This window comes from Marmota flaviventris, chromosome 4, assembly GCF_047511675.1.
Source record: "Marmota flaviventris isolate mMarFla1 chromosome 4, mMarFla1.hap1, whole genome shotgun sequence".
Classification (NCBI taxonomy): domain Eukaryota; kingdom Metazoa; phylum Chordata; class Mammalia; order Rodentia; family Sciuridae; genus Marmota; species Marmota flaviventris.
The window spans coordinates 46,370,237-46,398,041 of record NC_092501.1 but is presented as its reverse complement, the minus strand read 5'-3'; the positions used below and the strand labels follow the sequence as shown (position 1 = coordinate 46,398,041).

Below are 27,805 nucleotides of genomic sequence, written 5' to 3'. Positions count from 1 at the left end.
ACGCTGCAGGACAGCAGGACTGGCGTTCCCTCCCTGGCCACGCTGTGTTCTCCAGGGCTCTTGGATGGATCAGGCCTGTGGCTTACTTCCCAGGCAAGTTTTCAAGAAGGCAGTTGCATGTACACGTGGGGTCCCTGTGGCCCTCCCTGGGTTACGTGAGGAGCAGTGCCTCAGTGAGGTGCTGAGTGGAAACCCTGAGTCAGCAACTGTTCACAGCCTTAATTGTTGTAAAGGGAGGGATGGGGGCGAATATTAAGAAAAAAGGCATTTTCCCCATCATTTGATACCTTGAGAGAAGGTCACAGGTCAGCCTAATGGATGCAGACAAAACATAAGGCCAAGCTACAAATTTTAATGGAATTCTAAAAACAACTCGGGTCAAGAATTGCTAACTTAGGAACCTCATCAGTATGGGAGAGAAATCACGGATTCTACTTTCGATCCAAAAACTAACAGCAACACTGAATCCCTTAGCAGCATTAACTCAGAACTTGGGAAATCAACAAAGGGACATCCAAAGCACTTAAGCACAGTTCTAGAAAATACTGCTTCAATTCTTTTGGTGTCCTCTTTTACCACATCCATCTCTTTAATCACTCAAACAATAACCTCCTGTCCCTTCAGTTTGGGCTGTTGTCTATTGGAGAGCGGAGACAGTTGAACCTGCTGTCACTGCAGCAGCAGACCTTTAGGAGTGACTGGAGCAAGAAAATAGTGTCAAATCCCTGCTTTCTGGTCATCTCACTCCCTGGGCAGAGAAGAGCCAGAACAATGTGACTCATCTGGGCAGGGAAGTGGGGGGACAAGCCCCACAGAATGCTCTTCAGGAGTAGGGGAACTGCAGCCATTGCCACTTATCCCTGGCTCTGAGCCAGTCCGACTGAGCAAATTCAGCACAAAGAACACATTGTCCCCAGGAGCAAACCCCCTCTTAGAAGATGAGCTACTTGCATTTCTTTCCTATGTTGTGTGAAACCTCTTCCAAATCCCTGACAGACCTCCAGCAATGGTGCTGGCACCAGGCAGCAGCCTGAGTAAACCCAGGACACCAGGCTGGTTTTCTTCTGACAGCCTCAGTGTCTGCTTTCTATTGTCCCAGGAGATTTATACTCTTCAAGGGAACTGTGTTGCCAGCTGGGGCACATCCCCAGCTCCAGCTGATGCTCACCCCCTACGAGGGCCGCCTCCTCTCTTGTCTTGGCTGGTGCCTGCCTGTGACCAGGAGCACTCCTCTCCCACCACTGCCCCTGGAGTACTTTATAGGCCATCAGTTCTGCACCAGCCCTGCACCCTTCAGTTCTGGGAAGTAGGACAGACAGGGAGACACCTCAGGAGGGGTGTGTATGTCAGCAGAAGGCAGCGCTGGCAGCCTAGACAGCTGTGTATCATCTCTGTGGATACTGCCAGGTTCTAAGATACCTTGTCCCCACCTTAAGAGGCTCTTAGCTTTATGGAGGCTTCTATAGGACATGGAGAATAGCTTTGGCTTTTGAAACAAGGTAGGGCCCCACTATGGGTCAGAGGTAGAGGAAAACAACAGGACAGACACAGCATCTTAAAGACAACAATTCAGAGGAGCTTGGGCCTCTCAACAGTCTCCGCTCAGTTACCAATTCTAGATGGTCCTATTTGCTTAACCAGCTTTTCCAGTGTCACTTTAATGCTTCCTTGGTTTCTATAGCTTCTTGGTTTCAAAAAGAAAATAAAACAAAAACAAAAATTCCAAATCCCTCAAATGGAGCAAATAAATAATAGCAATAATATTTACACGTGTATGCCACATTGAGAGGTTCCAGAATGACCAAGTAGAAGAAACAGGAACGTGCCCTGGCCTGCGTGGGGCCTCAGACCTGGCTCACAGTCAGGCGTGAAGACACCTGGGAGCTGGTGAAGGCTATGCAGTAAGGAGGATGGGCAGTGACTCCTGGCTTTGCCTCTTCTTAAGTCCAGGGAGGGAGGGTGGTAGGAGATGCTGAGATGCTCACAGGTTAGATAACCAACAATCCAGCCCTCAGTGCCCCAGAGCAGTCAGGTATGGGCTTTCCTGTATTAGAGGGTGAGCTGCTCCTGGAGATGTCAGGGCCCCCTCTGACCACTGGCACAGGTCTCTTTAAGCCACCTGCAGACGCACAAGGAGCTGAGATGTGAGAAGCTCCCCTCTTTCCCAGACTATGTGACAAGAGGGATATGGAATTCATTTGTGTCGAAGATCAGAGGCCTCCTAGGAGGGTTTGGGTCCCTGTCGGCTTTGTGGAGCAGCTTGAAGAGCCCAGTTCCAATGTTCATTGGGATTCCCATGATGATGCACTCGGACACCCCTGGAACCAAGCAGAATTTAGATCAGAAAACTCTCAACACATAGGTGGGTTTTCAGGAGGAACAGTCTATTGAATTGGGCACTAGAAAACTAGAATCTGAGTTCTAGCTCCATAGCACATCAATTGGTTGAACTTGGAAAATCACTTTCCTTCTCATCTATAAAAGAGGGATGGCTCTGAAGCAGTGGCCTGGTACTGTGCGCCTGGGAAGGTGGAGGGACTTTTGTACCCTCAGGGAGGGACACTGTCTGCTCAGGGCCCAGCAGACTGTTTGGAAACTAAAATATATTCAGCTAGTTCTCTTCCAGATGAGCCAAGGCATCCTGTAGCCTCTGCCATTGAGAACATAACCTAGACAGCTAGGGTACTGAATAATGCTTGGGAAACTGAGTTTGCCACCCACAGCATCTGTAGCTTAGGTCCTGGAAAGAAGCAAACAACTGGGATGGCAGTGAGCAGATGTCAATGCCCTTGGAAACTGTAGCAGGCAGCTGTCAGTTATGCTCAGAGGAAGGGGCTGGGCGAAGCTTACCAGCCGCCCAAGCCTGGAATAGAGACCCTCAGAAGGAAGGCTCCTGCAGAGTTCCACGAGTGAGGGGCGGTGCAGAGTCTCTGTATAAGCTCTAGTTTGGCTTTTAGAAGTCTCTGTATAAGCTCTAGTTTGGCTTTTTAGAAAGCAAATTCTGGCTTTGCATCAGGCTTCTAAAGCATGTAAGTGGCTACTTTGCTCCATGCTTCATGACAACAAGGAACCAGACAAGCAAATAACCAAACAAAAACACGTACTGAGGGCTAACCTGGCTTTCAGTGTGCTAAAGGACCAGGAGGAGAGGAAATTTTTCAAAGTGGGGTGGGGTGGCTGTGCTGGATTACAAAGGGTTGGGCGGTGGTGGAGAGGCAGCAGGAGTAGGTGGGCAGTCAAGCCCAGCTTCCTGGGGTCAGGGGTGGGTTGCTGGGTTGCTGGGTTGCAGTCCATGTCAGCAGACTTGCTCTCCTTTTGCTTACAGCCTTGGCCTCCTGTTCTCCTCTGCCTTCCTCTCACCCCACATCAATCAGTGCTTCTTTTTCTTTCCTCTCACCCTTCTTTAACTTGAAGAACTGTGTAATTTCTTTTCCTCTTCCTCTCCAATTTGTGTCTCCCCCCATCTTTATTTGTGATGGGGATCAAACCCAGGGCTTCTTGAACATTAGGCAAATGCTTTACCTCTGAGATATACCCCAGACCCCATGTAGCTTTTAAAAGGAGAAAAGGGTAAAAAATAAGTGAATGTTCTGAATGAAGCCCCACCTAGCCATTCTGTATTTAACAAATCCACTCAAGAGTAGGAATTGTGACAGGAAATGGCTACCAGGAAGCAGAGCTCTGGCTTGGGCATGGCAATCAGGCTTGCAACCTGATTGGATCTAACTGGGGGGGAACTTGGGGCAGGTTGCTGAACATTCCAAGCCCAGCCCTGCACCAATGCCTCCCTTGGGCCCACAGAGTCTTCCTGTGGACTAAGGAAGGCTACAGAAAGGCCCAGGACTCAGTGCTGATTCAGGGACAGAGATGGTCTTAAAAACACTGTTGAGCACTCCCTTGTTCCTAGGCCAGGACACCTGCAGGGATACTTTGTGGTGTGGGGAGGACAAAGCTTAGTGCAGTGCAGGGCGAGCTGGCAAGCAAGTTTGGTTGCTCTCGGTCTCATTGTTAAAGGTGACCTCCCAGGTGGGCTGAGAGGCTCAGCACACTTGGTGCCTGGTACAAGGGCTTCACAATGGAAATGGCACAACAGCTGCTTCCCAAGGAGACAGGACAGTGGGACCACCCTGCTGGCGCTGAGGGGGCCATGCTATTGCCTTGTTGACACACTGGGTGCAGGATCAACACAGCAGACTACTTCAATAGCTAAAAAAATTCCAAAACACTTAGAGTTGATCTTTTCTTCCTGGTCATAAAACTACCTGTATCTATAGAGGATAGCCTTCTTAGAGAGGGCGTGGGAGAGAACAGGGTGATATAGTCAGGCTTTGGAGACAAGAGATTGACCAGTTCTAATTCTGTAATCTCTGCCTTTATTCTTGATAATAAAAGGCTCTAGGGATAGAATTGTAGCTCAGTGGTAGAGCACTTGTCTAGCATGTATAAGGAGCCGGGTTTAATTCTCAGAACTGTATATAAATAAAAAAAAAATAAAGGTCCATCGACAACTAAAAAAAAAAAACATAAAAAATAAAGGCACTGCCTGCTCAGTGTGTTCAATTCAACCCTAACAATTCAATTCAATTAAGAAGCCCTAACCATGGGCTAACCTGTAAATAATAAATGTCGCCACCTTCTTTTTGTTTTGATAGTACTGGGGTTGGAACCCAGGGTCTTATGCATGCTAGGCAAGCACGCTTTATCTTTGACTTACATCCCCTGCCCTTTTAATTTTACTTTGGGACAAGGTCTTGCTAAGTTGCTCAAGCTAGTGTCAAAGATGTGATCCTCACTGGGCATAGTGGTGTATACCTATAATCTCAGTGACTCAGGAGACTAAAGCAGGAAAATTGCAAGTTTGAGGCCAGCCTCAGAAACTTAGTGAGACCCCAAGCAACTTAATGAGAACCTGTCTCAAAATAAAAAAGCAAAAAGGACTGGGGATGCAGCTCAGTGGTAAAGTGTCCCAGAGTTAAATCTCCAGCTCCCCCTACCTCCAAAAATAGGGTTCTTTAGCCTCAACCTCCCTTGGCCTCTTGAGTTGCTGGGATCACAGGCTTGAGCTCCTGAGCCTGCCTCAATAAAACCCTTTGATTCTGCTTCTAGAAACACCAAACCTACCGCACACAGAATCCTTCTGTCCAAAGTAGGCAGCATCAAAGAGATGGTCAGCTGTCTTCTCAAAAGAGGCCAGCATCAGCACACTCTCCTTCATCTTGGCCAGGCCAAACCTGGTGATACCCAGAACTTCACCCTGTATTGTGGATACATTCAGAGGGCTCTCAAGCTACTCACAAAAGCACCAAACCAAAGCACTGTGCATCCCCTCAATAGTTTTGACAAAAATCAGCCCAACAGCTGTTCATGTCATAACTGCAGGCCTGAGGTTGTCAGTCTAGCCTTACTATCACAGGAGGCAACTGGTCACTGGTGACATGGAGCCTTACACTCCACCTAGATAATGAAGAATTGAGACTCTAACTTAAAAAAAAAAGGGGGGGCGGGGAGTCTTGCTTCTTTATTATGGCCCAAAGAACTAAAACCAGAATGAATTTAAAAGCTTTAAGTAGGAAAAATGTTAATTCCATTTAGTTACTTCCATCAAAGAAATGGTGTGCCATCATTAAAAAAGAATATTTAGAAATATTATTTAACAATACAGAAAACGTTTCAGTTAAAAGTCAGAATAAAAGCGGTGCACATTGTCTACTTCAACTTATACAGTAAAATCGAACAAAGTAAGACTGGAAAAGAAGACTTAAAACTGATGGTTGCTGGGCCTGGTGGCACACGCCTATAATCCCAGCGGCTAGGGAGACTGAGGCAGGAGCACCACAAGTTCAAAGCCAGCCTCAGCAATAGTGAGGCAGTTAGAAACTCAGTGAGACCCCGTCTCTAAAAAAAAAAACAAAAAAACAAAATAGGGCTGGGGATGTGGCTTAGTGGTCAAGTGCTCTTGAGTTCAATCCCTGGTACCCCGCCCGCCCCCCAAGAACAAAACAAAACTGATGATCTTTCCTTCGTGGTGGCCCTGTTTCTCACTGGGTTTCAGAGGGCCTCCAATACAGACAGGAGTGTTTGGGGAGGTCACAAACTTAATTCCATTTACTGCTGCCCTATAGCATTGCTAGTGGAATACATTTTGAGGGGGAAAAGAAAAAACAACAACAACAAAAAAACCAACCAACCAACCTTAGCATGCCACTCCCAGTGTTCCGCTTCAGATCACCTACACTTATCCTCTGCCTGGAAGTGGCTGTAGAAGTGTAGTGAACAAGCATAATAGAGTGCAAATACCCCAGCTTGCATGGGAATCTCAGGGCTTTGGGCAATGGATAGTTTTGCTTTAAGATAAAACTCAAGACAAAAACTATGCTCTGGCTCTTGTTCTACTAACTGGGAGTGTTTGCCATGAGACTGCAATTCTCATGTTGGGACTTTACCAGAACACCTGGCCCCATCACCAAGCCTTGGTTTTTGAGTGACAGCTGCATCTTACTTTCTTTCTAGCATGGTCCTCATAGTAGTATATCTACATGCCTTGGAAGCACCGAAGCTCTGTTCTCCTATGAGTGGGTTTCCAGATGCCCTGGTAGCCCTGCAGCTTCCCCTCCCACAAACCTTGTAGGTCATAAGGTCGCTGAGCAGCATCACATGCCTCCTGTCGATGCTCATGCCATGGTTGACCATCGTGTACTGGATTTCGTTGATGATGGTTGTGCGGGCAGCCTCAATGCCTAGAGTTTTCTCCACCTAGGGATGGCAAGGGGTGAGTGGAGAAGGCCCCTTCTGGACGCTACTGAATCTTCTGTCTACTTCCTCCTCTGCCCAGAAAATTCAAAGCAAACCTTGCTGTTTCCCAAAAAAGGATTGCTGGGTAATTCTTAGTGGTAGGCCCAGAGTAAATTTCGAGGGCCTGGGGAAGTGTGCTGGGAATTGGCTGAGGGCCTATAGGAAGCACAGGGAGATAGCTTGACCCTGAGGAGATGGGGGTGGGCTGAGTGGTACCTCATAGGTGTTATTGGAGGTGGTCCGGGTGCCTTTCACACCATGGGTGGCCATGACTGCCCGCAGGTTGTCACCTTCCACCAGAAGCTTGTACTTCTCCTTTCCGCTCTGCTCGTCAATATGGATGACAGCTCTGGATACCTCTGGGATGCCCTGAACTACCACCTGGATTCAGAGACACAGAGGCTCTAGATCCCACAGCTCCCATGGTCTGGCCAACCTGAGAGCCTCAGAATCCAGGAGGCTGTAAGGGTAAGCTCGTCATGCCCTGGTTTCCTAGATTGTCCCCAGTTCCCAGCAGCTATCATTAGTAACTCTAAACCCAAGAGTGTCTGTGGGCTGTCTGGGGTCAGGTAGAAAAACACAAATTCAGGTGGACTGGGGTTGTGGCTCAGTGGTAAAGCATTTGCCTAGCGTATGTGAGGCACTAGGTTCAATCCTCAACACTGCATGTGAATAAATAAATAAAGGTACATCAACAACTAATAATATATATATATATATACACACATATATAATATATATAAGAATATAAAAAATATACAGCGACCTGGCCTCACCTTGGGGAGGTCCTCCTTAAGGAACTGCAGCACATAGTACATGGAGCTCTTGCTGTTCTCTCTAGGGGTGACACACACCACAGCCTCACCATGAACAGCCACGTCGCCAGGCTTCACACGGAGCTTGGAAGTGCAAATGGAATACCGCACCGTCTCAGCGTTCACCTGCAAGGCCCAGGTGTGGGCATTACTAATGGAACTTAAGACCTTCCGTTCTGGGTAATTCCACCCCTAGTTCACTACTGCCTCTCAAGAAGCTTTTAGTCATTTTCCCCCCTTAACATTTTTTTTTTTTTGGTACCAGGGATTGAACTTGGGGGCACTCTACCACTGAGCCACATCCCCAGTCCTATTTTGTTTTATTTAGAGACAGGGTCTCACTGAGTTGCTTAGTGCCTTGCTTTTGCTGAGGCTGGAACTGAACTCATGATCCTCCTGCCTCAGCCTCCTGGGCCACTGAGATTACAAGCCTGCACCACCGTGTGTGGCCCCCTTATTACTTTTTAATACCACAGATATACTGCATATCTGATATGTACATGTGTCTATCTGCTCTACTCAGTTTTTCTTTTTTCTTTTGCAGTGCTAGGGATTGAACCCAGGGCCCTGTGCATGCAAGGCAAGCAGTCTACCAACTGAGCTATATCCCTAGCCCCGCTTTACTCATAAAAAAGAAATCTTTTTCACTTCAAGAACCAATATTTGGGGCTGGGGATGTGGCTCAAGCGGTAGCGCGCTCGCCTGGCATGCGTGCACCCTGGGTTCGATCCTCAGCACCACATACAAACAAAGATGTTGTGTCTGCCGAAAACCAAAAATAAATATTAAAATTCTCTCTCTTTCTCTTTCCCTCCCTCACTCTCTCTTAAAAAAAAAAAAAAAAAAAGAACCAATATTTGGGGCTGGGGATGTGGCTCAAGTGGTAGCGCGCTCGCCTGCCATGCGTTCGGCCCGGTTTTGATCCTCAGCACCACATATAAAGATGTTGTGTCCGCTGAAAAACTAAAAATAAATAAATAAATATTAAAAAGAAAGAAAGAAAAAAAAAAGAACCAATATTGGTTCAGTTCATGGCAATACACGCAGCCCCTGTGGGATGCTCTGGGGAGGTTGCAGGTCAGCAGAGGCCAGGAGACTTCAAAGCTTCAGCGGAACCTCCTCTATATCTCCTATCACCACAGTTGTTCCTGTGCTACACTCCTAGAAGTAACTTGGCTTTTCTGGTTCAAGAGACACAAGGCAGGCAACAACAGATGAGCAAGAGAAGTCTCTAAATTGGAGACTGAGTGCTAAATTTCATACCTAACTGTCATATGGGCAACACATGAATCTGACACTTGACACTGGACTGAAAGAATGTTTTAAATGCTTTACCACTTGAGGGAAAGAGGAAGGTGCCAGGGAGTTACTAAGTTTGCCGTATGCACCCTGTCTCCATATATCCCTGAAGAAGGCTGATGATCATTGAATTATTTACATGCAAATGCCAGTATGAGACCTCAGGTTAAACCAGCCATTTAAAGACATCTACCAAAGCAGCCAGGTGCTGTGCTGGGTAATGGAGATAATAGATGAGCAAGGCACACCGGCCCAAGAGTCCTTCCAGACACTGGGAAGACACAGAGACCAGTTATCATAATGCCACGTGCTATCCAAAACCAGGAGCCAAAATACACCTTTTCTCCTTATGAGTTGATTAGCTCAAGTATTTGTTACAGTAACAGAAGGTTGACTAACACAGTATGTCATGGTGAACTGGCACTGGGGCCTACACAAAGCCTCAACTAGTTTTCTTGCATCTTTAGATGGCCACGTCTGTGTCAGGGTCAGCTTAGAAAGACTGAAAATGGGATGGTACAACGGGGTCTCCAACAATAGAAGCCAAACTGAAGCCCCTGCACTGCCTCCTGTCTTGCGTGGCCCTTGCCCTAGTTTGTCAGCACCTGTGTTGGGGCTGACAGCATGACTTCCTCCACGCATTTAATTAGGTGACTCACTTCCAGTCTCAGAAGTCTAATCCGTTCCAGGGAGAGCTTGACAAGGATAAAGCAGTCATCAGGAAGAAACACTTCTTCGATATACTCGGAAATCTGTGGTGTTGAGACAGCAGAACTTTCATCAATCACTCCCCTCCTCCCAGAGCACACACGCCCAGCTCTTTAGGTAGAGCTAGAACAGCATGGCCTGCAGCTGGCGTTCCCTCTCAGTGCTGCCTGGCTCCTTTTCTTGTTATCCAGAGGCATCTCTTACCTCCCCCAAGAGGGTTTTCTCAATCCTGCCCTTCACTAGGCGGGCGTAATCCGCGTCATCATCCTGGTCCAGCTGTGCTGTGATGATGGGAGTGCTGTGAGAAGGAAAAAACGATCACTGCATGAGGACTGGGCTCACCTGAGGAGCACTGCTCTGCTCTATCTGAGTGCTATTCACAGTCTCCTGTGACTGTACTTGCCATTTATTGAGCATTTTCTGGGTGTCAGACATGCTACAAAAGCCGAATGAACTCTCATTTGGGTTTACTATTTTTGGAGTGCCTCAGGCAACCCACTCCATCAGTGAATGACAACACTTTATAGATGAAATTGTGATTTTGGTCATCGAATGCAATGTAATGTATTTCAATTTCTTCTAGTTTCAGACTACCTATGATTCCATCGTAAAATCATGAGGGGCACCTCAGAATATGGCATCAGCTTTATTTAGGCAGTGAATGGCATCAAAGGGATGAAATATCCAATTTGGTCATTTTTCTCATTTTCTCTTTCTTGTGACTTATGGCTATCTAAAAAAAATACAAAACTGCTTCCACTTGACTGCATCCAGGATTTTTTTTTTTTTAATTACTGGGGATTGAAACCAGGGGCATTCTAGCACTGAACTAAATTCCCAGCCCTTTTTTATTTTTTGATAGCTTTGCTAACGTTGCCCAGGCAGGTCTTGAATTAGCAATCCACCTGCTGCTCAGCCCCCCAAGCAGCTGGGAATACAGTTGTGTGCCACTGCATCTGGAGTGACTTTTTAAAACACCAGAATAGGGGGCTGGGGACATAGCTATGTTGGCGGCATGCTTGCCTTGCATGCACAAGGTCCTAGGTTCAATCCCCACCACCACACACACACAAAAATCACACCAAAATACGATCAACACAGTAAGCATGCTACAGAGTGTGAGACACTGTCTCATTAGAGCATCATAGGTATGCGTGGGACACAAGGATCACTGTTCCTCCAGACACAGGGCAGGGAGCCGGGTACCTGATGGCCTTAGAAGCGTTGATGATCTCTTTGATGCGGGGCACGCCCAGAGTGATGTTCATGGAGGCCACACCTGCAAAGTGGAAAGTCTTCAGGGTCATCTGGGTGCCTGGCTCACCAATGCTCTGGGCACAGAGTGCACCCACTGCAGAGCCTGGCTCCATCTGTGCCCTAGAAGGAAAAGGCATGAATGAAAACATAATGTAATAGAGAAGTCCAGCAAAAGTGCTAGGTAAAGGCTTCTAGTTATTGCTTTGTATGTGTGTGTGTGTGTGTGTGTGTGTGTGTGTGGCGGGGAGTACTGGGGTTTGAACCCAGGCCCCTTAACCACTGAACCACATCTCCAGCCTTTTTTAAAGATATTTTAGAGACAAGGTCTTGCTGAGTTGTTTAGGACCTCGCTAAGATGCTGAGGCTGGCTTTGATCTTACGATTCTCCTTCCCCAGCCTCCAGAGTTGATGGAATTACAGGCATGAGCCACCATGCCCATAGTTATTGCTTTTCAAGAAAACAAAGGTGCCACTGAGGTGAGAGAGGAACTGGTAAAGGGCCAAGCTGTTTCTCCTCTGTGACAGAGGAGAAACCCAGCACAGACCAGAAACAGCAATGAAATTCTTTTGGTGCTCAGCATGGGATGAACGGGTCCAACATCCACTGCTTAGAGAAGATCTCAGTGGTCTCCTCTGTAAAGAGGGCACACCCCTGTAATCCCAGCGGCTTGGGAGGCTGAGACAGGAGGATCATGAGTTCAAAGCCATTTGAAGCCAGTTTCAGCAAAAGAGAGGCGCTAAGCAACTCACTGAGACCCTGTCTCTAAATAAAATATAAAATGGAGCTAGGGACGTGGCTCAGTAAGTGGTCGAGTGCCCCTGAGTTCAATCCCCAGAGCCAAAAAAAAAAAAAGGCTAACTGAGGGCACTGACAGTGGACAGAGCAGCTAGCACATGCCATATCTCTTGGAGTTTATCCATGGGGAGAAGACACTTGGGAAATTTCTTTGTAATTACTTCCAGGTCAGAGAGTTTCCAGCCTAGTGACTCACTGGAATTCCTAGATCATAGGTGACAAATCTGCTGTAACCCTGGTAGGAAGGAAGTGGTGTTGGTACAGGATTTTGTGCCCATGGGGAACATAAGGGACAAAAGAGATGTCAGTGGATGCCTACGGCCTAAGACAATTAGCCTCCCTACCTCATATACTTGTCCCTACAGGTCTCCAGAAACTTTTCTATCTGGGTGGGGGTGATCCGGTCCAACTGGTATAGTACACGGGGCTGGAAGAATAAAAACCACAGTTAGGGTCAGGGCACCTGCAAAAACCTGTACCGTAACTTGTCAGGGAAGGCCATTACCTCTGTTGTGCCGTTATCATTAATGCCATATTTATCTCTGGTTTTCTTGATCCTCTCAGAAACCCCTTTAATGAATTTTTTTATTTCCTGAAAAATTACACAGCAAACATCAGTTGTATGTTTCTCAATAATCTGGAGATTACTCATTTCATAAACTTCACATATGAATTACCCTGTTTTAGCAGTAGCTAGATATATGGTATAAAGGCCACAGTATGGATACTGGTTGGTTCTACTGCAGAGTGTTTTCCCAAGGATCACCCCACCCCATGCCATCAACACCCTGGACACACTCCACCAGTTAAGGGGCTTCCTAGGTCTCTTTATTTCAACTGCCATCTGTGGCCTTTGGCTCACTCACACGGCATGTGGGAGCTCACACTTGCACTCTTCCAGAACCCCACAGGGTCTACATCCACACCCTCAGAACAGGCATAACTGTACTGTTTATAGCTTTCTTTTCTACACTGTTGGTTCTTGAGAGTTTCTTCTGAAGCTCCGATGATCAATTTAAATACCACCAGCTAAAGCACAGTTTTGTAGGCAGCACGTGCATTTCAAACACACACAATAGGCTCACCTTCATTTCACACAAAACTGTTGCCAATCCCCACTTCTCTCTCCCTCTGACCCTCACTTCTGCATCACAACCATGCTGCCTGCCCCCAGTCCCATGCTCCTTTCCCACTCACAATCAGAACTTCACAAGAACCCCTGGGAGCAGCTCTCGGCCAGATATGACACCCAAGTGCTGTCTGCGCTGCTCTGCACCAGCACTCAAGGCCTCAGGATGACAACACAGGGCAAGGAGGAAGATGAAGAGTTCCTCATGGCGGGTGACTAACAGAGCAGACCTGGAGACCACAGACCTCACTCTCTGTTTTTTAGCAATTACTCAAAGGGGAAAACCTATCTGTTTTGTTTGTTTGTTTATTTGTTTATCTATCTATTTATTTATTTATTTTTGCAGTACTGGGGATGGAACCCAGGGCCTCATGTATGCGAGGCAATCCCTGTAGCACTGAGCAATATCTCCAGCTCACCTATCTGTTTACTGATTCCCAGTCCATTATTTCTCCTAAAAATCAAGGTGGCCAGCATTTGTCTTGGATCACCAGAGGAGCAGTTAGCATCCTGTTCACTGTGGGCCACCAAATTTAGGGGACCAGCTCTTAGAGCATTTCTAGGCTGAGCAGAAGGCACAAATCATGCATTAGCAATAATCCTTTAGGTCATTAAGTCTCAGCCCTGACAGCTGGCAATGGCCATCCTGTTTTGATTGAGGGATGTTCATCCATAACTACAAAAAAAAAAAAAAAAAAAAAAAAAGAGTAGAAAAAAGCTTCATGAGGTCTTATTTCTTGACCTTGGGGAGAAGGCCAGCCCTCCCTGCCCAAAGTCTATTCAGTCTACCTGATATGTTAAGACTGAAACAAATGTTTTCTTTTTTTTTTAATATTTATTTTTTAGTTTTCGGCGGACACAACATCTTTGTTTGTATGTGGTGCTGAGGATCGAACCCGGGCCGCACTCATGCCAGGCGAGCGCGCTACCGCTTGAGCCACATCCCCAGCCCTGAAACAAATGTTTTCGAGCACACTGAATCAGAAGCCTGCTTTTGCAAAAATAAAATCTTATAAAGCACCTATAGAGAATTTTCTATTTCTTAGCCCCACTCTATCTTAACACTATAATGATAAACTTCTTTAGCTTTCCATGGACTACCTACTAATCTGTAGGTACTTTTCTGAAAGTAGAACACTAGAATCTACTTTATGTTCTTTTTCCTTTTGAGACAGGGTCTTTCTATATTGCCTAACCCAGTTTGGATCATCTGAGCTCCTCAAGTGATCCTCCTGCCTCAGTCTCCTAGAAGCTAGGATTACAGGCACACTCCATTGTGCCTGACTGTGTTCTTACATTTAAACAAATTAGCATCTGTGTCCATTGGTCCATGGTTTACATGCCTTTCCTAACCAGCTAACCAGCTGCTGCCAGGCCTGCAAGACCTACCTGTGAGGCAGCATGGCCTTAGCTCATCCCCCAGAGCAGGGGGCACTCGGGGCAGAATGAGGTGAGATGCTTTCTCCAAGGTCTGCTATCTGGGTGAAGGTTTCTGTGATGTTGCTTTTGCTCACTGTAAGAAAATCAGTCTGTCTTCTGGAAATCCAGGTGGCCAAGGGAGTGCACCAGGGCTGCCCCTTTCCTATGGTCACAGCTTTTTTGTGACTGCCTGTACTGACCAACTCCCGTTCTTCCCATTGGGAATGTGAGGAGACATGTGGAGGGTGACCTGGCAGCTCTGCCATCCTTCTATGCAGACAAAACCGTTACTGAAGAAAGGACTCTTACTAACTAGCAAGAGTTTGGAAATCCTCAAGAGGCTGTTTTTAAAGTGAAACTCTTTAGACTCACTCATTAATCAGGAGCCTGAGACCACACGGTCAGATAGTTTCAGTTACTATCTGGGAGGAGGGGGGCAGAACAGCTTTTCCTGGTGGGGCACTGCCGACCATGGGAATATTCAAGATATTTTACGGCTAAACTGAATTTTCCCTTGATACAATTCAGTGGACAGAGCCTCCTTTATATTAGTAATCTTCACCCCTGCCACTTTCCTGGCAGTTACTGAGCCCTACTGCTCCAGATGTGGCCACTCTATCACTGAGAGTGAAAAGCTGCATCACCTGTTGTAGGGAAACAGGAGCCAGAACCAAGGCCACACAGACTCAGGGGTTTTCAGTGGTGTGGAGCTTTGCACACATAAGAAGTGAAAGAGCACACGCAAGAAACCACCACCCAGCAGACACCAGAATGACATCTTTCAGCCACCACCCACGGGGATGTGCTCCAGTGGCTCTGCCGAAACAAAGGATTTTCCATACACAGGGGTTAGGGCAGGTAATTGGGAAGTTAGTTTTTTTTTAAAGGACAAACGCTTGGTGGGAATGAAAACCGAAAGAAGCTACCAAGAACCCAGCTGAATCAACCTGAGCATGCTAGAGAGAGTCACAACATGGCAACTGGCAGGCAATTAATCACAGACTAAACAGTTGTTAGCTCTTACATTCCCTGCACAGGGTGCGGTGAACGCAGGGCCGATGCCACTGGAGCAGCTCTGCCGCCTCAGCTCTGGCATGGGCTGGGCTGGAGAATATTTCACGACTCAGGCAAATCTGTTCCAGTCAAAGGCTTTTAGACCCTCAGCAAATCTCAGTTCATCAGACTGAGAGCTACTGGCAGGCAAGGACATGTTTAGTCATGTTTGCACCCCCAGATCTGCAGTGTATCTGATATTCGGTGCAGACTAAACCAGTGCTCTCTAAATAGACAAATACTGCTGGTCAGAAGTTCATCTGGTCAAAGGCAAGAAAGAAACAGGTCCAGGAGAAGCCCATGTTTGCCAGAACTGGGACTCAAATATGTTCTCTCAGATGCTGGCAAAGAGCCAGATTTAACCTGTTATGCTCAGCATTCACACCGTGCTAGCAAGTTACCTTCTTATATGTCTCATAGCCTGTCTCAGTAAAGGTCTTCAAGGGTAAACAGAAAAATAAACAGGTAAACATAAGCATGAAGAAAAACCAAGTTACAATACTAATTAAAAAAAAAAAAAAGGAAAAGAAAGAAAGAAAGAAGCAAATATCGGGAGGAAAAAAACCAAAACAAAGACGCCCAGTTATGCACTGGATGTTAAATACAAGAAAACCTGGAAGAGGCACTTTTTAGCCTGGAGTCCACTGGGGGAGGGAAGAAGTGCAGCACTCCCTTTACAAAGCATTCTTCTTTGAGCTTTGCTTTCCATTTGACTTTTGATATATTGAAAGAGATACACTCTTCCTTAGTCTGCTGATCCTGTGCTGTTGGAACTAGAATCAGCACACAAAGGCAACCATTTACTGATTTCTCTATCCTTTGCTTTTGATTCTAACCATGATTATAAATATGAAGAAACTGCTGGAGCAGGTCAGTGTAACTGAAAACCAACTGACTCAGACAGAAGACCCCAGGAGGGTATCCAGGTACCAGCTCTGGGAAGAATGAGGAAGGCCAGCTCACTGGATTTCTAATCCGTACTAGTATGAGAAAGAACAATTTAAAGGACACGACAGGAAGAGAACTCTGCTATCACTAAGGGATCAGATGCCTGGGGAAAGGAATGGTCCATAGGAGAAGAAGGTGGGCAGTACGGTATGCTGGTGGCAGAGACAGGGCTCAAAATCAGTTCTCTAATGTATTTTTCTTCTAATGGTAAACTGTTTTTGTGAAAGATAGGAGATAAATTCTTCATGCTGGCTAGTGAGACATTTTCCTAGGCCATTTTTGAGCACCCTAGTAAAGGAACAATCACCTTAAAAAACAACAACAAAAAACCACTAGCTTATGCAATTCACTGGCCAGCACATGGCAAGACTTCTTGATGCCAGCAAGCTGGGTATGATGGCAGCACAGGGCACAGCGTACCTGCAGGAAGCTCTCCTGGCAGCAGAGGAACTCGTTCTTCTTCATGATGGACTCCGTGGTCAGGGTCAGTTCGTTTTTGCTGAGCGCAGGCTCACTCTGACATGGGAAGACTGCCTGAATATCAGAATGAGATGGCATTACGTTGCAGGAGTGAGGAGCTGGGCAATATTATGTAAAGGAATTTAGGAGATAAAGTAACTTTATCCAAAGTGAGCTTTTTGCACTTGTCATTTTTCTTCTGAAACAAATTGTGGACTCTACCTTTCATAAGAAGGTGAGAACCAGATAAATATGTACTCTATCTTACACAAAGACTTTCACACTATTTGGGGGATGTTGTTCTATTACTTCCCAACCTTCAACATAGCCCATATTTGTATTAAAATGGATATTGGTCTTAAAAACAAAAAACAAACACCAAACATTTCAAGAGTAAAAATACTCTAACATTGCCAAGCCCATGGGATTTTCCCAAGTTTTAAATGGCTGCATATTATTCTACTGTGTGGGTAGCTAGAGCACTGTGTACTTGTCTTATCCTCTACCGATGGCTCGCCTGTCCTGTAAACCACCTAGAAAAGACATTTTTGGCACATTTAGGCTGTTTCTGTAAGGGCAAATTTCTATAAGTGGGACTGTTGGGTCAAAAAGCACAAGTATTTAAATTCAGATCAATATTGTCACGCTATCTTCCCAAGAAGCTGGTTTGGAATTCTACCTCAGCTATGTATGTGAAATGAGCCTGCTTTCCCATGGCCTTGACTTATAAAACTGGTTTCTATATGCTCTCCTAGACACAGAGAAACCAAAGCCTCTTCCGTTGGCACTTGAGTACCACCAATAGTAGATATTTAAATGAAAACATGTTTTTTTTTTTTTTTTAATACTGGAAAATTAGGTAATGTAACACAAAGAGAAAAGACTAATATAGAGCTTAGGGAGACATGACTAAAGCATGAATTATGGTATCTAAATGGTACCTATATTCTTAAAAAAAAAAAAAAAAATCCTCAGAAACATTCTAGCCCTCCCAAATAAGGCTAAGTCTTACTTTGATGTTGTCCAGGACCCTTTTAAACTCCAAAGGTTCATCTTTCCCCTCCATAGCTGCAGGATCTAAGCCGTCTCCCCCATAAATGAACTGGATGATATCACCGGTGGAGCTTCGGACTGTCAAATCATACTGGGAGCAAAGATCTTCAAGGGATTTGACAAGCCTTCTCTGAAGGAAAAAGAAGGGAGTGCTCAGCTGCTCGGAGACCAGTCACTTGTGCAGAGGATGAGAGCTGCAACTCCAAGTTTCAAGGTCATAAGCCCCTTATTTTTTTACTTTTAGTTTTTTTTTAGTGCAGGAAACTGAACCCAGGGCCTTATACATGCTGGCAAGACACTGCAACTGAACCCCATGCCTAGTTCATGACCATGAGTACTTTAGTCCCATAAAAACACCAATATTAGAAATCCCCTGAAGCTTCCTTTTACTCCAAGAACAAGACCAAGAGAGTCTTACTGGCCTGTGTGGTGATTCAGAACACTCCAAACTCCAGCCACTCTGTATTTTAGAACACCTGAGATTTAAACTGCATCACCCCCAAAGAACTCTGAGAAAGCTGTTTTCTTAGGCTGTTTTGCCTTTCCCCTCCTTCTCCCTAAGGTATAAATCAGTGCAATGGCTTTGCATTTTTAAACACAACCTTAAGCCAGGACCCCTGCAGACTTCAATATGAATTACAGAGGACCAGGCTCAGGCCCTCTTCTGGGACAGAGGGGAAAGAGAAGAGAACAGGGACAGCATTGTGTCTGACCCAGCAGGCAGCAACCATTTCTCAAATCTGCTTAGAGAGAACCTTCCACTAGCAGAATACTCTAGATACCAGTGTAATGGTGGCTCTATGAATCAGAGAAAGAAATTATCCTCCAGGCAACTTAAAAAACAAAATTTCATTGTGCCAGAACTAATTTCTTCTAGGTTAACACACTGCTCTGGAAAAGTTACACTGTCTACTTTAAAAAGGTAAAGACAAAAAACAGTCAAAACATGCCATGGGAAGAGTGGAAAAGCATTTCACAGCCTTCTGGGTTTTTGACAGGAATGCACTCTCCAACTGAAGGACAGCTTCCCACCAGAAGATGAACAAGAGTATCAGATAATGACAAAAAGGTACAGAGAGGCTGTGGAAATCTCTAGTTTATTGGTCATGGTCTCCCAGCTTGTGAGAGCCACATCCCCAGACCTTTTTTAATGTTTTATTTTGAGACAGGGTCCAGCTAAGTTACTTAGGGCCTTGCTAAATTGCTGAGGTTGGTCTTGAACTTGTGATCCTTCTGCCTAAGCCTCCCAAATTGCTGAGATTACAGGTGTGCGCCAGCACTCCAGGTTTGGAGTGTTGCCTTTTGCTGGTATTGTGTTCTAAGCAGTTAATATATTCAAAATTCTGGGGGTGCTAAGGCTGTAGCTCAGCAATAGAGTGCTTGCCAAGTACATCCAGGCTCTGAATTTGATCCCCAGCACTGCAAAAAACATTTTTTCCCCCCAACAAATATAGTTAAGTTATGGAGTAGAGAACAAAAATGATCACAGGACACTGAAAATAAATCCACTGCTGTGGTCTTCTGGAAGAATACAGAAGAGATGAATTTTCACTCTTTAGCCATTTTAGAGTATGTTTGTGGCAAAGTTTGAGAAGCCAAGCACAGATAATTTCTTAATTTTACCCTGTAGCCCAGAGCTGTACATCAATGAATAAGCAGTTAAGTATCTAAGACCTCTGGTGGGTTCTGGAATAGGTATTGGGGCCAATTAACCTGATATTAATAATGACATGCCTGTAATCCCATCAGCTTGGGAAGCTGAGGTAGGAGGATCATAACCTGAAGGTCAGTTTGGCAACTCGGTGAAAAAAAAAAAAACTTGGTGAAAAAAAAAAAAGTCTGGGAGCTGGAGGTGTAGCTTAGTGGTAGAGCACCCCTGGGTTCAATCCCTAGCACTGCAACAAAACAAAACAAAAAGATGAAATGACATAAATAATTGCAAAGTGGAAAAATCCTCTGTGTGGGAGGCATGTAACCCCACCTTCACATGCTAGGAAATAGTCTTGGAAGGTTGAATAAGAGTGTCCTGGAAAACACTCTTAGCAGGTCCTCCTCTAGTGGAGCTTTGGAACGTGCCTGATCTTGATTCCTCAAGGTATACATGATAATTTGGAATGTGTCACCTTTTCTTTGTTCTTTATTTCCAGAGTACCTACATTTCTAAAATTTTCCCTTTAATACTAATACTGGATACATTATAGCTCATGTGCAAAACATATCCACACTCAGCAGGGCCTTGTCCTGTTCTGTTGCTAATGGGCGACCTTTCTTCAAGTTACCTGCATGTATCCTGTTTCAGCTGTCTTTACAGCCGTGTCGACTAGACCTTCCCGACCGGCCATTGTGTGGAAGAAAAACTCGGTTGGTGTTAAACCAGAATAAAAGCTATTAGCCACAAAGCCTTTGGCAGCTGGGAGCTAAAGAGAGGTAGAAAAAAAGAAAAATCAAACAAAATAAAGTTCAAGGGTCACAATTCTAAAATCCATTCAAATCAGAAAATGCTCCACCTTTAGACTAAAACTACCTGGCCAATGCACTTCATGAACTGGCAGGCTTTATATGCCCTTGCCTAAAAGAGAAATAATTTGGGCAGACCACCCTTACTAGACATGAGGAGGGTGAGGTCCCAGATAGGGCTGGCACAGGTGCTAGTAGCAGGCAAGAAGTTCAGGAAAAGGAGGCCTTGGCTTGGGCTATTATCTGCCTGCTTTCAAGTAGCAGCCCAAGCAGTTGAGAACCTTGAGACATCCTTCCTGTGGGCCAGACCTGCCCACCTCCAAAACATAACCACATGTTGCTCTTGTTTATGAAGTTTCATTTTGGGACACTGAAAATATTCTGCTCGTTTAAGAAGTTTCATTTTGGGATGCTGAAAATATTCCAAAAGTACACTATGACTATAGGCATGACCTGTGAATATACTAACAGTTGGTGATCTGCACAATTTAAAATGACAAATTTTATAATACATGAAGTATGTGTGAATACAATGGCAAAAATATATATACCTATACAAAACATTGCACAGAATGGCTAGCAGACTTTTATATGAATAGGTCTGTGTTCCTCAGACAATCTAGATGAACAGGACTCCAAAGTTCTACTCAATCCACTAAGGCTTACCTTTGAGTGTTTTTCAAAGTGAGGCAAGGACCTGTTTTCAAAGCCATCTGGCACTCGGGAGCCACTGATAGCTTGCTGTCCCACACAGGCAATCATCTGTGATATGTTAATGAAGGAACCTGGGGAACCAGGTCAGAAATATCCATCACTTACTGAAATATGGCTAACTGAAGAGCAGGGAGCTTAGTGGGGTAAGACAGGAACATGACTCAGCATGCAGGCCTTTATCCTCAATAAGCCAGAGCCCCGGGGGTAGTAAAGGACAGAACTACATTAAGACAAGTTGGGGCTCTCAGTCAGGAGATTGGAGGGCGAGAGGACTCAAGTGCATGCCTGGGTTGGAGAGAAGGCTGGGGAGATGAGTCTTTAAGAAGGAAGCAGCCATGGAGCTGGACTTTTGAGGACATATGGTTTGGACACAAAAGAGAATGGGGAAGAATTCCAAAGTGAATGGAAGAGTGAGAGGCAAAGATGGAGGAATGGGAAAGCATCAGGTATATACAAGAAGCATAAAAAAAGAGAACAATGGGATAACAGGAAGCAAAGTAAAAGAGAAATGAGATTAGATTTTAGTTGGGTTAAAAAGCAAGCAAACAATAACAACAACAAAAAAACCAGAAACAGCAGCCTGGAGGCTCCGAGTTTGAATGCAGTGCCATGAAACCTAATGTTTTAAAGGCCTGGGTAACTATGAAATTAAAGAGTTTTGTTACATCATTAAATAATTCCTAGCTGGTGGGGGGCTGGGGTAATGGCTCAGTCAGTGGTAGAGTGCTTGCCTAACATGTGTGAGGCCCTGGGTTCGATCCTCAGCACCACAAAAAAATAAATAAAATAAAGATATTGTGTCCAACTACCAAAAAAAAAAAAAATCCTAGCTCTCTAGTGAGGATTTAGCAGCTTAGTGGGGTGAGACGGGAACATGACTCAGCATGCAGGCCCTTTAAAGATCAAGTTTCCTCCAAGTTTTTCTTCATACCCAGAAATCTACCCACATTACCATCCAGTTCCTCCAAAAGAGTTAAACTTCCTAAAATTCATAGAATTAAGGAGCTATCTGTAATCCAAAATGTAGGCCCTTAAAGAAATGAAGAACCCGGGCTGGGGTTGTGGCTCAGTGGCAGAGCATTTGCCTCGCACATGTGAGGCACTGGGTTCGATCCTCAGCACCACATAAAAATAAATAAACAAAATAAAGAGATATATACATTTAAAGAAAGAAATGAAGAATCCATTTGAAGCTACAAATACTGATGTTATATTTTCCAGAACCAAGTCAGCCACCTGCATGGAGAACACACTGGTAGTAGGTTAGGCCCTGGGGAGGGACCTGCGCACCTTTGGAGCCACACAGTGCCATGGTGAGGGGACTGTTGCTCTTGTCCAGCTCCCGGAGGCAGGCACTTCCAGCGTGATCACGGATCACAGACAGCTCCTTCAGGATCAGTGCCTGGTGGGAGAAAAGGAGATCTATGGGGGGTTGTCTCTATTGGCTTTGTGGATTATAAATATTCTTTGTGATATTTAAAGAAATTTGGGAATACTTAGGCAAGATGTCAGATGGCCAATTAATAAAGGTTTCAGTGCCTCAGAGGACCAAAATACTCTAGCTATATAAATACCTGCATCTTCCATGAGGTTCTGGAATCAGTGTATATGGCAAAAAAAAAAAAAGTAACAAACTTGAAAAATCCTTTAAATGGCCTATAAAATATAGAATACACAGGGCTTTGGATATAGTTTCCATACAACAAAATACCTGTGTGTATATATACAGCCATGTGGACACACATATCCCCACATAAGAGCGAAATAGGAAGTCTGTTAAAGAGGACTGCTTGTACAATTTATACAATTTGTTGACCTTTTCATGCCATGTACCATGAATTTGCATGAGCTAAGCCTAGGATGAGGTGACTCTACCAAATGTTCTTGCCCATGAACACATCCAGGTTGCCATTCTTCAACTCACAACATAGGATGCTGAGTCAGCGAGGAGACATGATTCTGTTAAAATTGGTCCGACAGAGGCCTGAAGTCATTTTCTAGGTAGGTGCCAGTGAGAAACATAAACTTATTGCTCTTTATAAGACTTGGTGAGACTAAGAATGATTTGTGTGAATACCTCACACAATTATGGTTTCTTTACTTTAGAAAATACATTTCAGTAAAAAGCTTCTCTATGTTTCAAGAGGCTTTCTTCCTCACTGAGGTGAATTAAAGCTCAGAACCATAGGCCATGGCCGAGGGTAGAAGGGGTCAGGCAAAACCTTGGTGTCCTCTGCCTGCTGACCTGGTTGCTTCAGAGAGTTTCAAGTTCCCAGGGAGTGAGCCTCATTGACTGAGCCCCCCAGCTAAGCTGGCTTTAAATGTGAGGGGGCAGCAGGTTGGCTGTGTGATTATCAGATGTGAACTTTCCATCCTGTATCCAAGTCTCTTTAAAGACCTTCCATTCACAGAGCTGTGGTGCCAGTTTCTACAGAAAGTTGCTGAAAACAGAGAGGGCAGAAGCACTAATGGGCAGTCACAGGGGGAGTGAGTGTGAGCTTGAGACAAGAGCAGCCCCATGTGGCAGAATGAACAGATGGCTGTGTTTTCATCACCTGGAACACGGGAGCTGGAAGGGATGTGAAGGACTTGGTCAAAGGTCCTGCCCTTGGTAAACAAATGGGCATACATGTGGCCAGCATAGGACCAAGACCCAGGAGGCTGTATCCTTACTTTCAGCTCCTTAATACCTTCTCTGCATGGCTGCCTGCCCATGTCCTGCAGACATCCCTTCAGCTGTGGTGAGCATGCTGTGGCTGATCCGAATCATAGGGCTGCTCTTACCTCCAGAGTCTCCTCGGCAGTGCAGCCAGGCTGCTGCTGCAGCTTGCCTGTGTTCAGGGCTTCGATGTATTCATCACATTTCTTATAGCCAGCATTCAGCAACTCATACTTGGCCTTCAGTAGTCCTTGGCCAGGTGTGACATCACCGATCCCAATTGAGAATCCACGGTTAGCTGCAGGAATTGGTGGGCAGATCCAGAATAGAGCTATAAATGTTGCTCAAGAAAGCTCCTAGGTATAATTTATATTGTACTATGAAGTAATCCCTCTCTTGGGGCTGGGGATGTGGCTCAAGTGGTGGCGCACTCGCCTGGCATGCGTGCGGCCCGGGTTCGATCCTCAGCACTACATACAAAGATGTTGTGTTGGCCGAAAACTAAAAAAAAATAAATATTAAAAAATTCTCTCTCTCTCTCTCTCTAAAAAAAAAAAAAAAAAGTAGTCCCTCTCTTATCTGTAAGGGAAATATTCCAAGAGCCCTGCTGGGTGCCTGAAGCTGCAGAGTACTAAACCATATATGTAATACTGTATTTTTTCCTATACATTCATACCTATGATAAAGTTTGATTTATTGTTTATTATTTTAAACTGAGGATTAAATCCAGGGGTATTTAATCACTGAGCCACATTCCCAGCCCCTTTTAAATATTTTATTTAGAGACAAGGTCTCACTGAGTTGCTAAGTGCCTCACTAAGTTGCTGAGGTTAGCTTTAAACTTGTGATCCTCTTGCCTCAGCTTCCCCGGTCTCTGGGATTACAGGGATGCGCCACCTTGTCCGGCTAAGTTTGATTCATATGTTAGGCACTGTAAGTGATTAACGATAATGAATAGAATAATTCACTATAAGATACTATAATAAAAGTTATATAAAAGTGGTCTCTTTCTCTCAAAATATCTTATTGTTCTGTACTTACTTTTTCAGACTCTCATTGACTATAGGTAACTAAACCACAGAAGGGAGGACATGATATATAGACTACCACACATAATTTGAAGCATAAAAAATGTTTTTATACTCAGGAGACTGAGGCAGGAGGATCCCAAGATGAGGCCAGTCTTGGGCAACTCAGTGTGAACCTGTCTTAAAATCAGAAAAGACCGATGATGTGGCTAAGTGGTAGCGTGCCTGGGTTTGATCCCCCAGTACCATAAACAAACCAAAAAAATCTCACAAAAATTTGTCACAATTCAATCAAAGAACAGCTTCCTATCTTAGCCCCTAGAGAGTTAAATAAAATAACAAAGACTCACTTACTCTTCTCCCAGACCTTATGATCCCTTGGGGAATGCAATGTTCTCCACTATAACATAAAGTAGAGTGAGTGATATTTAATACTAAAGAGCAGGCTCTAAGATAGCATGGCAGAAACCTGTCTGCCCTTGTATTTTCAGAAATCACTCCCAAACAGAGAACAACAAGTGAACTCAGTTGTGGTGGCACACACCTATAATCCCAATAACACAGGAGGCTGAGGCAAGAGGATTGCAAGTTCAAAGCCACTACAACTTACTGAGACCCTGTCTCCAAAAAAAAAAAAAAAAAAAAAAAAAAAAAAAAGATGGAGCAATACCTTCAAAACTAAGGGAAACTAATTTTCATTCTGTAATTTGATATTCAGACAAAGAATCAATTAGATCAGCAGCATAGGGATTTTTGGGGGGGCATGAAAAAATCATTTGACACATGCCATGCTCAAAGCATGTGCAAACAAAGGCAACTAATGAGTGTAAGAGCAATACTCAATCATGGGCTTAGGCTGAATCCTGGGAGGCCTGGAAAACAGTGCTTCCAAGGTACTTTGAGGCAGCCCATGAAGGCCTTTTATATAATACAAAGCTGTAGGCAAGAGGGAGTGACTGCAGATTTTGCAGAGAGAAAAGCAGATTTAAATCTACAAACTAGTCAATTCTGTCAATTTCATTAATAAATGCACTCATACTTCGTATGGAACAAGCATCATTTTTTCTTTGTGTGTGTGAGTGAGTGAGATGAACCAACTATAAAGGATAAACTATCATAAACCCTAAAACTCTTAATCACTGTAGCAATAACAAGAGAATGCTGAGACACTCACACAGGTACACAGGGGCCAGCCTGGCAAGCCGGGACATAGCATCAGCAGCTTCATTCTGCCCCCAGTCTCGCAGCAAAATGTAGAAAATATTATTCTTGGATCCTGATCCCAGTGTTCCTTTGTCCATGCTACCACTCATCAACTCACTGTTCTGGATTGTGACATCTGGAACAATAATACTGATTATGCATTTAGACAAATGATTACTTATCACATTCCAAAATGAATTTCAGGCAGTTGCTACTGAAAACTAACAGCAGTATCATTGTAAACAGCCCACACTCCAAAAAGGAAAAAGAAAAGAAATTTAAATCTAGAAAGCAACAAAATACAATCTAAAATATGAAGCTAGCCTGAGGGTGTAGCTCAGTGGTAGAGCAGGTGCTTAGCATGCATGATGCACTGTTTGATCACTAGCATGCAAAAAATTAAAAAATAGAACAAGAAGCCAAAGTATCTTAAAAAGCTCTGTGTGTGTATATGTGTATGTTTTTCTTTTTGGCACCTGGGATTGAACCCAAGGCTGCCCACATGTGCATGCTAAGTACCCACTTTACCACGAAGCCACACTCCCACAAAGTACATTTTCAAGGGACTAAACCAGAGGAAGATCAGTGTCCTTCAAAATACAGTATAAATCTTGACCTTCAGAGAACCTTTACAATCCACTTCTTCAGTTCAGAATCCTGGACAATCATTTTTAGACATGAGGCCTTGTTAGCAAAGTCCATTCTAAATCAGTGTAACTGTAAGTAGTCTACTGGGGAGCTGTTTTTGAGTGGCCTGGGGTGAGCAAAGCAGCTTGCACCAGAAAGCAAGCCATGGATGCTGGTTTTATGACACTGGTCCTTCCATCATGCTTTGGAATGTAGCAGTTTTAGGAACACTCAAGTGACTTGCAACTAAATCCTGCTATATCTGATCTTCACGTTATCAAAACACTTTGCTGAGAAGATGAGACAGGAAAAAAAAAATGTCTTGGGATATAGCTCAGTGGTAAAGAAGTATTTGCCTAGCATCATATGTGAGGCCCTGGGTTAGATCTCCAGCACCAAATAAATAAGTAAATAAAGAAAACTTATACTTCTTAGTTTTATTTTTGGACACAAAATAATAAATTATATGCCTTAAGTAATGAGACCCTACTTGTAATCCTAGCTATCAGGAGGCTGAGACAGGAGGATTGCAAGTTTGAGGCCAACATTTGTAACTCAGCAATACCCTGCCTCAAAATGAAAAAATAAAAAAGGGATGTAGCTCAGAAGTAGAGCAGGTTCAATCCCTAGTACCATAAAACCACCACGATAATAGACCCTTGTTGATGTCCCCCCAGTTCAAAAGAAGGCAAAATAGAAGACAAATTGCATTAACTGACAAAAACTATTCATTTAGAGAAGAATACTAACCACTCGATTACACTTCTACATGATCTCTACCTTCTAGAGAAATGGGGAATTACATATGAGAGAAGAAGGACCTGCTTCTTCCTGAAGCGTCAACTTCCTGCTAGAGGCCTTTGGAGAAACATTGGATTTGCGGCTAAGGGAAAGTACCTGGTAAAGTTAATTTCTGGCCACCTGCTTTTCTGCTATATGTCTGCTCCCCCCTGGCCACCCCCAGTTCTTTCAACTCACAGGAATCATTGACACAGAGATCTTCCCCCTTGCCACAGTACTGCTTGCCCTTGGTTCGGAGGTTGGCCCTCACTGGATTGTCATCACTAGGTCTGAGGATGACACTGAAGATCTGTTTTCCGGTCCACAGGGTGACAGGCTAGGGATGGAAAGGAAGCCAGAGATGAGGGGCTGAGCCTGGTCTCTACCACCTTTCACATAAGGCAAGATGGTTCAATGATTCCACACCAAGCCTGGCACCAACACAGTTACACTTACTCTATCAGATGTTCTGCACAGACACACATGTACTTGTGTATGGACACATAACTGTAAGCACCTTTACTTATTTTTAATTTTCTGGTGGTATTGGGGATTGAATCTAGAGGTCTTCTACCATAGAGCCACAACTCCACCCTTTTTATTTTATTT

The 27,805-nt window shown here is 44.6% G+C and overlaps 1 protein-coding gene across 1 annotated transcript in view; it reads right to left on the bottom strand.

Annotated features, from left to right (window-relative positions):
* Positions 1 to 332: 332 nt before the first annotated feature.
* Positions 333 to 27,805, bottom strand: part of Polr3a (RNA polymerase III subunit A) — a 40,874-nt gene continuing 13,401 nt past the window's right edge. Inside the window, exons 14-31 of the mRNA XM_027931227.3 lie at positions 27,395 to 27,533; positions 25,761 to 25,925; positions 23,684 to 23,856; positions 22,190 to 22,301; positions 20,852 to 20,970; positions 20,008 to 20,145; positions 17,688 to 17,858; positions 16,637 to 16,750; positions 12,173 to 12,259; positions 12,012 to 12,094; positions 10,821 to 10,991; positions 9,819 to 9,912; positions 9,566 to 9,658; positions 7,569 to 7,733; positions 7,009 to 7,173; positions 6,622 to 6,753; positions 5,122 to 5,254; positions 333 to 2,318 (exon numbers count right to left, since the gene is read on the bottom strand). Coding sequence (XP_027787028.1) covers positions 2,170 to 2,318; positions 5,122 to 5,254; positions 6,622 to 6,753; positions 7,009 to 7,173; positions 7,569 to 7,733; positions 9,566 to 9,658; positions 9,819 to 9,912; positions 10,821 to 10,991; positions 12,012 to 12,094; positions 12,173 to 12,259; positions 16,637 to 16,750; positions 17,688 to 17,858; positions 20,008 to 20,145; positions 20,852 to 20,970; positions 22,190 to 22,301; positions 23,684 to 23,856; positions 25,761 to 25,925; positions 27,395 to 27,533 — 2,403 coding nt within the window. The 3' untranslated portion in view covers positions 333 to 2,169. The remainder of the gene's footprint in view (positions 2,319 to 5,121; positions 5,255 to 6,621; positions 6,754 to 7,008; positions 7,174 to 7,568; positions 7,734 to 9,565; positions 9,659 to 9,818; positions 9,913 to 10,820; positions 10,992 to 12,011; positions 12,095 to 12,172; positions 12,260 to 16,636; positions 16,751 to 17,687; positions 17,859 to 20,007; positions 20,146 to 20,851; positions 20,971 to 22,189; positions 22,302 to 23,683; positions 23,857 to 25,760; positions 25,926 to 27,394; positions 27,534 to 27,805) is intronic.